Raw genomic sequence first — 11,583 nt, forward strand, 5'->3', positions numbered from 1 at the left:
AATATTTCGAAAGGTCAAAATTACGTTTCATTCCAAAATGCTCCTAATCCAAATTCGTGTCATGTCAAAAGGCACTATATACAGTATGGCGATTGAGAGTTTGTTCACTTTGATATAGATCTACACATAATATACCACATTTACGATTTATGCAGATAATTATGGTGCAGTTGCCAAGTTCAGATGATCCGTTCAAAAATATTTCAACAAATAATATTTTCTTCTTTTTATATTTTGCGCAGCCATTTCGAAATGAAACTATAAAAAAAGAAAAAAAATATTGTGACATAGAATTATTGCATTTCATGTTTTAGATTAAAGGGTTGCTACAGAGGGGATCACGTTAGCTGTATGATGCTAACCATTTCCCCATTCACCTACTGAAAATCTGAGGACCAAATTCTAACCTGTTCGAGTCAGCAATGGTACAAATTTCCTATATGCGTGATCTGAGCAAGCTTGCTCTCTTTGACGATATTTCATTTTAGTTTGTTTTTTTAATTAACGACCGGATTTATTTAATTTTTTTTTCTTCAATTTCTCTTGCTTCAATCGTTTAATTCTTGAGCATTAGAGGGGTAGTTGAGTACTGTTTTCAGACCGCAAATGCCTTCAGAGTGCATGGCTATTGTTCTTATTCTTATCTATGACATTTCTAGTGCCCTTTTAGAACCTAAAATTGCTAGGAAGGTAATTTTAGACCCAAAAATGTGTGCAATTTAGACACTACGATCATACCAATTCAGCTCATCTTTCAAAAAAATACGGTGACCATTTATTAATTATTCAATTAAAAATAACAAAACATGGGCCGGCTGGTTGTGCGTAATAATTATAACCAACACGAAACTGCCAACAAAAAAGCCAACATCGGCATTGGCTGAAATACGACGTAAAAGGCGCTATTTCGTTTTTTCAATGGCATTTTCAAATAATCTAATATTTGTGGGGGTACACAAATATTAGAAATCGTTATATTTATGGATATTTCAGCCGTCTCTGAACCGATTTTGATCAAACAAATATGATTTTGTCATAGAAATCGTATGTTTTTGCAAATTAGACACTCAGTTTTTCATTATCTCACAACAAAAATATTTTGTGTAGCGCCCTCTGCAACAGAACTCAACTATCCCTTTAAGCCTTCAAACCGTCTATAAGATGAGTGTAGACCGCTTCACGCTGTATTAATGCGCTAAGGGCTTGTATATTGCGAGCGGCTATATTTTTCACCCACTTACAATTAATTTCCACCTTAAAGTTTTAATTCGGCCGCGAGATTTGTTTTCCTTTTCTTCTTCAATTTTCTTTTCATTCTTCTTCTTTTTCTTCTTATTCATCATCATCATCATCATCATTATCATCTTCTTTTTCTTCTTCCCTTCTTCACCATTTTTTCTCCTTTTCCGCCTCCTCCGTCTCCTTCTTATTTTTCTCTTTCTTCTTCTTTTCTTCTTCTTGTTGTTGTTGTTCTTCTCTTCCTTCGGAGTTTACCGCGTCTGAAATATAAACAAAACTTTAAACGTTTCAACACATGAAAGACTGGTGACCATACCTTGTAATCCTGTCTAATGTAATTCCGTTGATAGTCGTACCAGAGTACCTAGTGGCTATAATTTGAGTCCTTCCTCGTCCATCGTACGTGGCCCTCTGGATTGTCCGCATGCTTGTCCTTGTGTCGACCCAAAATATCAAGTTCTCGTTTCCGTCAATTGCGATTGCTGCAGGGCCTTTGGGGAAAATGAAATATAGCATTTAAAGCATATAGAAAAGCCTCTTTTACTAGTTAATGAAGGACGTAATTCAATGCATTACCATTTTGGTCGGTGTAGACATACCCGAAGATGAAAATCTGTTATATTTTTTATAAAGAACGAGCAGAGGTGTAGCTCATACGACATGCACCCCCTCAAAACAACAACAACAACAAAAGCGGCAGCAGCAGCAGATGCAGCAAAAAAAATAGATGAACAAGGATATCTGTGCAATTACTCACTAAATATACACGTAATGACCAAACCCTTCGAATGAACCGTAAATATAGGCCTATACTATAGAGCGTATACCTACTCTTCAAAGGCATGGTATATGACCTACTTTTGACCTTTGAATGTGAAATTCAAATTAATTCCAAGAATTAGGATTATCAAACTTGTACTATGTCCCTTTTGCAGCCAACCTCAAATTCTGTAGAACTTTGCAGGAATTATGAATATGTCATGTATGTCCTATTTGTAAAATTTAAATGTGAGCAGTGTCCTAATATTCAAATTATGCAAGGAAACCTGTTTACTTGCTAGACTTCACTGTCAGACACTATTGAGTGACTGACTGGCTTTTTTCTTCTTTGATAATAACAAGAAGTTACCAGCCTGGTAACTTCTTGATAATAACATACACAAGAGCTGTAAAGGGTATATGAGCATTTGTCTACATCAATAACCCACTTCCTGTGTGGCCAAAATTAAACTGATTGAATCTTTGCGTAGCATAAAACGTATAAGTACAATGGGCTGAAAATCAAGACTATTACGTATTGGCTCTATAGCTTCTTAGTCGATTCGACAACTAATAGTCATTATTTTCCCACTTGAAGACATTTTCAAGCCCCATCTTTTTTTAGGGAAGTTCTAAATTATCTAGTATTATCTTTCAAATGCCGTTGGAATTTAACCTTTTCATTTTTGGGCCTGCAAATGGGACATAGTACCTTTAATATACAGGTATTACCACAGGATTATTAACTACTACTATTATACTACTGAGTTATGAATACCTGATTGCTTTTCAATATTTAACGTGAATAAACATATGCAATTTATTATATTGAGTAACCAATTAGTTTCGATTTATCCATCTGTCGCTTCTTCTACTTTCTCTATCACAACTGTCTAGAACGACCATAAATGTTATTTCCATCTTAGATTAGCCTACACTTGCAAATTAATTTTAATTTTAATTTGCAATGTTGTTTCGAGTTGTATTTTTTTGGTCTCGAAATTTGAAAAATTGACATTTTGCTCTGTTGGGGGGGGGGGGGGGGGGGGTAAGGTCAACTTTTTTAGGTCAGTCATTGGTATAATTGTTTTTTTGTTTTTTGTTTAAATAAAAAATAAAAAAATTACCAAAGGAGGGGGGGGGGGTTCCTCCAAAATACACACATAAGAAATACCAAAGGGAGGGATTCAACCTCGTAACCCCCCCCCCCCCCCCTGCGTACGCGCCTGCAATCATAATCAAAATCATAATAACCACAATCGAATTCTAATTCCAATTATAATCTTTTGCTTCTTCTTGTAATTGTGATTATAATTCCAAATGATGCAATTGCTACTACAATTACAATGACGATTACAATTACATTTACAACTGCAGTAACAATAACATTTGATTATACATACTGGTGCCAGTAGCGATAACGAAGGTCGAGCTAGTGTCATCGAGTTCTGCGCGTTTTATCGCGTTATTACTGTAATCTGTCCAGAATAACATGCCGATTTCCTCATCGAAGTCGAGTCCGCCAGGGCTGCCAACGGAGATGGGTAATTGGTTGAAGTCAAAATCGGGTCCCCTGGAGAGATATATTCCAGTAGTCGTCGATACCAACACTATTCGCTCTGTAGGTAGGCCTATATCGGACAGGAAAAATCATTGATATTGTAACGAAATTTTATTACAAGTGTTTTAATTCAGACTGCTCTCGTTCTCGAACTCTTACTTAATTGTCTCTTCTAAGTCCTCGCTTAATACCTCTCTCTCACTCATGCGTGCATGTAAAAGAAATGGGACGGAAGAAATGGAGTAGTAGGATCGTGAGTTTCAGTTCCATTCGTCGTTTATTACTTCAAATAATGACAACTTGGTATACAGTCAGGTTCAGTGAATTACGAAAAAGCGGCAGAAAGGAGTACGAGGAGAAGTCTCAAGGAGTCTGAGTCAGAACTCTCAGTCAGAACTCTCGAGATTTTAGATTCCCTGGCTTTATATAATAGGGAGCTAGATTTCTACTGTTTTGTAGCAGGCCAACCTTCCAGCAAGGACACAACCCGACCTCGAGCTAAAGGGCAGAGTATGTCCTCAAACTGAGGACAAAGTCTGGCCTCCGCTCGGGGTCAGTCGGGGGCCGCACGCGACTGAGTATCTGTCCTTGCCGTTACGTAAGACGAGGACAGATTCTCTAGACGAGCGTGGCCCTGGGCTTACGCAATCGAAATTCAAAAATTACTCGAGGACGAAAAATAACGTCGTAAATCTACTGAAGGACAAGTTTGACTTTCACAGCAAGCAACAATGTAGGCCTATCAGCGAAATAATAATGAGATATATGCACATGATACAGACATATCTAAATTCGTTACAATATTAAAGTAAATTCAAGTTGATAGAAAAAGTCAAATGTGCATGGTTCGTCGCTCTGTACATGTGAAGTGGTATCAATTGACAACTTTCTCTCTCTCTCTCTCTCTCTCTCTCTCTCTCTCTCTCTCTATCTCTTTCTCTCACACTTTTATTCTTTTTATTAGGCCTTCTTTATCAGTTCATAGAATGATTAATAAAATTACATCCTTTATTCATGAAAAGAAAAAGGGAAATCACTGATACTTGAAAGGGTATTCAAATTGCTCTCGGTATAAGGAAATCAGTGTCTAATCTATATCCATTTTCCTTTAAAAAAAATATAATCCACGAATATTATCATGCTTTACATATTATACTGATCTAGAAATCACACTAACCACTATAACTCGAAGAGAAAATCATAATGATATCTTACCTCCAATTGAGGTTGCAGAAAGTACCTTTAACGGAAGACCTGTGTAAAATACAAAATAGCATGAAATAACTAGGCAAACTTGTGCACCATGTTCGTAATTATAGAATACTCTTTCTTATTTGCATCCAAAGTTGGTTGTAAGTTCATGATGTATCCATCAATCAATCTTGTAAAATGGAAGCACAGCCTTGCAAAGTTTTCTCGTTTATAAACTTCATAAATGAATTTCATATAAATTTAGTTGCCTTAGTTACATTTCATCATGTTCACTGAATTTTAAGAGCTTCCATCTTGACTAGTGTTTTCTAGTCAGTATTTTCTTCTACCGCAGAGAGGCGTATGTAAAAAAAAATGTGCACATTATAGAATTCGTCTTGACGACGAACAGAACAGAGCAAACTGTTCAAAAAGTTGAGGCTCTTCTTTTGTTTTAATTGTATTTCGTTTCAGAACTCTTGCCGAAAGAGTCAAAACATATAAAGGACTGCCTATATAGATGGAGCTTTCTTAAACTTTTATATATTTCTATACATAAACCAACTCCACCAATCCGCATCTTACCTTGCAGAATAAAGATCATCCAACAGATACGAAGAATGTTCAGTCCTTCCATGGCTCCAACTTGTCTTGATATCGGGTCAAGTTAACGCAACACACGGATTTTATACGATATTCGAGACACAAGCTTTTCGCATTGTGTTGAATTACTTCATCTCCTCAGCTGAGCTTTATTCATCAATGGAAGCTCCAGATTCTCTGGTGGAGGGAGGGAGGGGGGGGGGGGGGGTCATCAATAAAAACAAAATATCTAGGGCGGCGTCTAATAAACAGTTGTGATTGATCACAGCTCATTTGCAATCGATATCAATCGCAACTATAAAAGAGATATGAGAGACTGCAAACTTGCGATTGATAAGAGGACTTCCGATTGATCCAGATCAGTCGCAACTCTTTATAAGACGGGGCCCCCGGTGGGGTCACTCCTCCGCAGAGGGTGACGCATATGACCGTTACCACAAATGCAAATACCCCCCTATTGCGGTCAATTTCAAGGAAATTTTGTGATATTTAACCCCCTTTTTTACGTCAAAACAAGGACAAAATCGTACTTTGGAATACCCCTATTTATAAGATTGTGAGGACACTTTCGCAAATTTACCCCTATTTTACCATATTTCAAGGACAAGACTCGGCTCCGAGCATTTTTTTCCCCGGTTTTCTCTATTCCCTTTTTCTGACCCCTATTTATCAATTTCGAGGACACCTGTGCACCCCTATTTTCTATATTTCGAGGAATATTTTGTCCGCGGACATTGCTTGAAATTGACCCCTTTTTCCGCGATTTTGGTAACGGTCATGCGGTCCGGAAGTCACATTGAGTGACCCCACCGGGACGGGGCCCAGGTATGCCAAACTTTTTGCCGGGGCGTGTGCCCCTGCGCTCCCTTAGATCCGCCATTAGTTGTTCCAGGATTTTAGAACGGCTGTTTCTCCTCACTTTTTTTTCGCTTTGGGGGCGTTGCATTGGTATCATAAAGTTCAACCCTTTGGCTTAACGTTTATCTTTACTCTGAGTTTTGACCTTATGACTATAATTATTTTATCACACATTTTCTGGTATCTGAATTACTGGAGGAGAATAAAATCGGTGTAAATGAATCTTGCATGACTTTGTGGTCGACTTGTTTATGAAAAACATGATTATGGTGAAGGCATTATATAGTAATTATGTGACGGTGGCGTACAGTAGGTCCACTATATAATTGAATATCAGTGGCCCTTTCGTCACAACTGCACTAAGAAAAATTGTAAGCGGCATACAGTATACTGTATGCCGCTTACAATAGTAGAAGAAAAAGAAGTAGTAGTAGTAGTAGTAGTAGTAGTAGGAGTAGTAGTAGTAGAACGTAGTAGAAGTAGCAGAAGTAGTATAGTAGAGCTAGCAGTAGAAGTAGTAGTAGACGTAAAGCACAGTAGTAGTAGTAGTAGTAGTAGTAGTAGTAGTAGTAGTAGTAGTAGTAGTATAGTAGTAGTTGTAGTGGTAGTAGTACAGTAGCAGTAGTATAAATAGGAGTAGTAATAGTAGCAATAGAAGTAGTAGTAGTAGTAGTAGCAGTAGTAGTAGTAGTAGTAGTAGTAGTAGTAGTAGTAGTAGTAGTATAGTAGTAGTTGTAGTGGTAGTAGTAGTAGTAGTAGTAGTAGTATATAGTAGTAGTTGTAGTGGTAGTAGTACAGTAGCAGTAGTATAAATAGGAGTAGTAATAGTAGCAATAGAAGTAGCAGTAGTAGTAGTAGTAGTAGTAGTAGTAGTAGTAGTAGCAGTAGTAGTAGTAGTAGTAGTAGTAGTAGTAGTAGTAGTAGTAGTATAGTAGTAGTAGTAGTAGTCAGGCACGTAGCCGCGGTGGGGGGGGGGGGGCATGGGGGGCATGACGTCGATCAATTACATGTATGTGTCCCCCTCCCCCCCCCCACTCCCCCCCCCCCCCCAAAAAAAAAAAAACAACAAACAAACAAACAAACAAACAAACAAACAAAAAAACATCAAACTCTGGCTACGGCCCTGGTAGAAGTAGTAGTAGTAATATTTGATTCGGCATTTCAACGGGAATTCATTTCAATTGGATCGTGGCGCGTAGGTGGGAATGACCGTATAATTAGATCGTGTGTCTTTCCACCCCCTCCCCTATCCATGGCGCCGCCATTTAGTGTTCCGATGTAAGTTCGTAACATCTGATGCAAGGGTGTCGATTTGTATCCGTGGTTGGGGGGATGATAGGTGCCAAAATATTTTCGGCAATGGATCAAAGCAATCAAGAGGTAGAAGAGTGTGGCAAGTTGCACCCCTCCCAAGCGCGTAGCCAGGATTTCATTTAAGGGGGCGGTAGTGAGCACGCGAAGCGCGGTCCCTAGGGGGTTGCGTGCAGGGAGGGGGAGTTCCCCCCCCCCCCCGCGAAGCGCGGAAGCTTTGACGTTTCACTAAATTATTAGAGAAAGAAGACAATTCGTTGGACTGTTTTCGACTCTTAATCCTTGTTTGAATCAAGTTCCCCCTCCTCCGCGCATAGCGCGGAAGCTCTGACGTTTCATTAGATTATTAAAGACAGAAGACGATGCGATGTACCATTCTCAATTCTTAATCCTTGCTTGAATCAAGTTCCCCTTCCTCCGCGCATAGCGCGGAAGCTCTGACGTTACATCAGATTATTAAAGAAACAAGACGATTCGATGTACTATTCTCGACTCTTAATCCTTAATGTTTGAATCAAATTCCCCCTTCCCCGCGCGTAGCGCGGAAGCTCTGATGTTTCATTAGATGATTAAAGAAAGAAGACGATCCTATGTACCATTCTCGACTCTTAATCCTTGTCTGAATTCATTCCTGCGCGAAGCGCGGAAGCTTTTACATTAGTGAAAGAAGACGATTTGTTGTATCGTGTCCTTCATGAACGAACGAACTCAGTTTCCCGCCTACCGCGCAAAGCGCGGAAGCTTTAACGTTTCAATAAATTATTCGTAAAAGAAGACGCTTCGTTGTATCGTGTACTTTGACGTTGCATTTGATTATTACGCTGAATTCAGTTGCCCCCTAACAGCTTTGCCCTTTTCACTGAATTATTAGAGAAAGAAGACGATTCGTTGTACTGCTCTCTATATTAATCCTTGTCTGAATTCAGTTTCCCCTCTGAAAATAATTTGTGTTACAAATAAGTTGTGACATAATAATCTTTCTCCAAAAATGAAAAATCTTTTAGGAAATATCAGGAAATAAAATGAGTGAAAAAAATAAAAATAAAGATACAATGACGTGAATTTTAAAAAGGGTGAACGGAAACAACATAACAACTAGAGAACTATTTTATAAGTCATACTATTGTCCGGAAATCTTTCTCCTTGTCTCCGATCTCATCACGAAATCGTCACAGAGTTCATCTATGTTTACACTGTCCAGGATTGTCTGATGTGCATTGCAGATTGCTATTTTTGCGCTTCGCGCTTAACATTTAGCTCGTTGCTTTTTGACGCTGCGTCTTTGCATTTGGCACACTGCATTTCTATGATGCTGTTGATTGAACAAATTGAATAAATTCATCAATTCCTGATGAAGCCGTATGAGCGAGAATTCAATTTATTCTTGTCTCATATACGGTTGTCTTATTTACTTCGTATTTATGTATGTATTATGAAAATGAGATAGCAAAATGTGTATATTGATGGTCATCTTGCGAGTAATAACCATTAACTACTCTCATCGGGCTCTCATCCTTAATTTTTCTCTTCATTTTTTTTTTTTGATGGTGAATTATTGGGGGGGGGGGGATGATTGTACAGGCCATCCCCCCACCTGAAATATTGGGGGGGGGGGGGGGGATATATCCCCCCCCCCATCCCCCCCCCCCCCCCCCGGGATCGACACCCATGATCTGATGTTAGTTATTCGTGTAAAGAGGTTAGGCAGCAATAAATTGAAACGGTTGGATGAAAACAAGCATTACAAAATTCAATATTTTTCTATCAAATTACATGTATTTTGTATCACATTTTACACGTTATATATAAATATATAGTATTAAAGCGGCTCCGTATGTGGATAATTTATTTATTTATTTATTCGTATATAAATTTGTCTTCCTGATCTTGATGTTGTGCCGAATTCTAGGCCTTCATCGGAGAGGACTTGTAGCCGTCGTTCCCATTGTTAATTACAAGCATAGTTACACATGCTTTCGGGTAAAACAAACCATGCATGTCCAAAATACATCCATTCATTTAAAGGGTAGTCCTTTTCATCTCTCCATGCTTCCACTTGTTCCCTTCGCCTTTTTCCATTCTCTGTCTCTCTTTATCTCTCTCTTTCTTTTTACCATTTCTCCACTCTCGTCACCCTCCCCTTATTTCGCCTTTCCTCTCTCTCACTCTTAATCCCTTTCTTTTTCTCTCCTTTCCTCTCTCTTTCCCTCTTACTTTTTCTCTACTCTCCTCACCCGCTCTCTCTCCTTACCTCTCTCTCTCTCTCTTTAGCCCTTTCTTTTCTCTCCTTACCTCTTTCTCTCTCTCTTAATCCCTTTCTTTTCTCTCCTTACCTATTTCTCTCTCTCTTAATCCCTTTCTTTTCTCTCCTTCCCCTCTTACTTTTTCTCTACTCTCCTCACCCGCTCTCTCTCTCCTTACCTCTCTCTCTCTCTTAATCTCTTTCTTTTCTCTCCTTCCCCTCTTACTTTTTCTCTACTCTCCTCACCCTCTCTTCCATCCAATCTCACTCTGAATCCCTTTTCTTTTCTCTTTCCCCTCTCTCTCTCCCTGTTACATTTCTTCTCTCTCACGACCCTCTTCCTCCTTTCTCTCACTATTTTCTCTTTCTATTGCTCCCCTCTCCTCTCCACTATCTCTCTTCCTATATCTGCCCTTTCTCCCTCTATTTCTTTGTCTCTCCTACCCATTCCCTCCCTCTGTGTCAGTCTTCCAACTTCACCCCCCCCCCTTTCGCTCTCTGTATCTCTTTCTGTCTCTCTCACTATCTCTGTCTGTCTGTCTCTCACTCTCTCACAAATTATCAGATGTTAGCATAGTTGGATACTTGATCACAAAATAATAGGATATTGATAACAATCATACATGATGTTGAATTTATTCTGGCAAGGATATAAGGTCAGGGCATCAAACCTTTCCAGGGACACAAATTCACCCCCTACAAATTAATCCTTCTCTTATAATCTCCTAGAAGCATTCGATCAAAACATTCGATTTGATTGGGAATGCCTTCAAAAGCACCACAAATTCACTGAATTATTTGTTTACAACATAACAAATTGAAGAGGGAAAATGTCACATTAGAAGGGTTTGGCAATTTAACATAATACTATTGAAACAAAGTTATGCCCCTCGATCAAGATGTCATGCTGTCACTCTTTCATAAACAAAATTGCAAAGACTTTGAAGCAACAACCTGCAGGCAATTTCAAATACTCCACAGTATTGCTTACAGAAATGATGTTTGGATTATGTAACATAGTACTACCGTATAATGATGCCACATTTCAAAAGGTGATAAAAAACCTTGCAGAGGCTACTAAAAATTAGCTTAGGTTAATTTTGATAGCCTTTGCGATTATGTATAAGATAAACCATTTGGTCTAGTCTAATGTTACATGAATTGTGGGGGTACTTCAATGGGAACATAACACTTCAGAAGCGAATAAACACGTAGGTATACACTTCATACTCCCAATAACACATAACCCCAAATTATTTCAATGCAATACTATACTGCACAAGAGCCAAAGTTTGTTAACACTTTAGTTGCTTCTTTCACTTCTCTGCACGGTCCCTTGTTTGCAACACATGCAATTTTGCACAAAAACAAGAAGCACCTGCAACACAGAGGTTTTAATTAGCTCCATTGCAACCCTTTTAACACTGGAAACAGTTCAACACTCTTGAAGCCTTTGCTATATCGATCCCATGACAAATACAATGTGGCACAGGGAGAGTGTTTGCAAGGTAAATAAAGAATTAATGTAAACAAAAAAAAAATCATGAAATGTAGAATTTGACACAATTTCCAGAAAAAACTGTTAAATCCTTATTCTGTCTGTTCCCATTTTTCTCTACCTACGTAAGAATAGGTCAAGGTCCTATAAACATATTCCAATAATTCTCTATCACATTATCACTGCTTTGCAGTTAAGCTACATACAGACCCATTTACAATTTAAAAACACTCTTATCCCTTTGGCGACATAACGAAGGGCCTTCAAAAGATAACAAAAAAGAATTTAACAAACAAAAGTCATTATGATCTTGTGAATAGG

The 11,583-nt window shown here is 38.5% G+C and overlaps 1 protein-coding gene across 1 annotated transcript; it reads right to left on the minus strand.

The window, feature by feature from the left end:
* Positions 1-1,451: 1,451 nt before the first annotated feature.
* Positions 1,452-5,444, minus strand: LOC115924488 (low-density lipoprotein receptor-related protein 4-like). Its single transcript, XM_030986707.1, has 4 exons — positions 5,336-5,444; positions 4,775-4,813; positions 3,402-3,629; positions 1,452-1,730 (listed from the first exon to the last, which is right to left on the minus strand). Exons 1-4 carry the CDS (start codon positions 5,385-5,387, stop codon positions 1,528-1,530), a joined length of 522 nt encoding a protein of 173 aa, XP_030842567.1. The 5' UTR covers positions 5,388-5,444; the 3' UTR covers positions 1,452-1,527.
* Positions 5,445-11,583: the final 6,139 nt, after the last annotated feature.

This window comes from Strongylocentrotus purpuratus, unplaced genomic scaffold (genome assembly GCF_000002235.5).
Source record: "Strongylocentrotus purpuratus isolate Spur 01 unplaced genomic scaffold, Spur_5.0 spur5_scaffold_16, whole genome shotgun sequence".
In the NCBI taxonomy this organism is placed as follows: Eukaryota; Metazoa; Echinodermata; class Echinoidea; order Camarodonta; family Strongylocentrotidae; genus Strongylocentrotus; species Strongylocentrotus purpuratus.

Excerpts from the sequence above, each read along its gene's own strand:
- LOC115924488 (XM_030986707.1), bottom strand. The coding sequence starts at position 5,387 with ATGGAAGGACTGAACATTCTTCGTATCTGTTGGATGATCTTTATTCTG. Across the intron at positions 4,814-5,335 it reads GATGATCTTTATTCTGCAAG|GTCTTCCGTTAAAGGTACTT; the intron begins GTAAGATGCGGA and ends TATTTTACACAG. Across the intron at positions 1,731-3,401 it reads CGTTATCGCTACTGGCACCA|GCCCTGCAGCAATCGCAATT; the intron begins GTATGTATAATC and ends TTTTCCCCAAAG.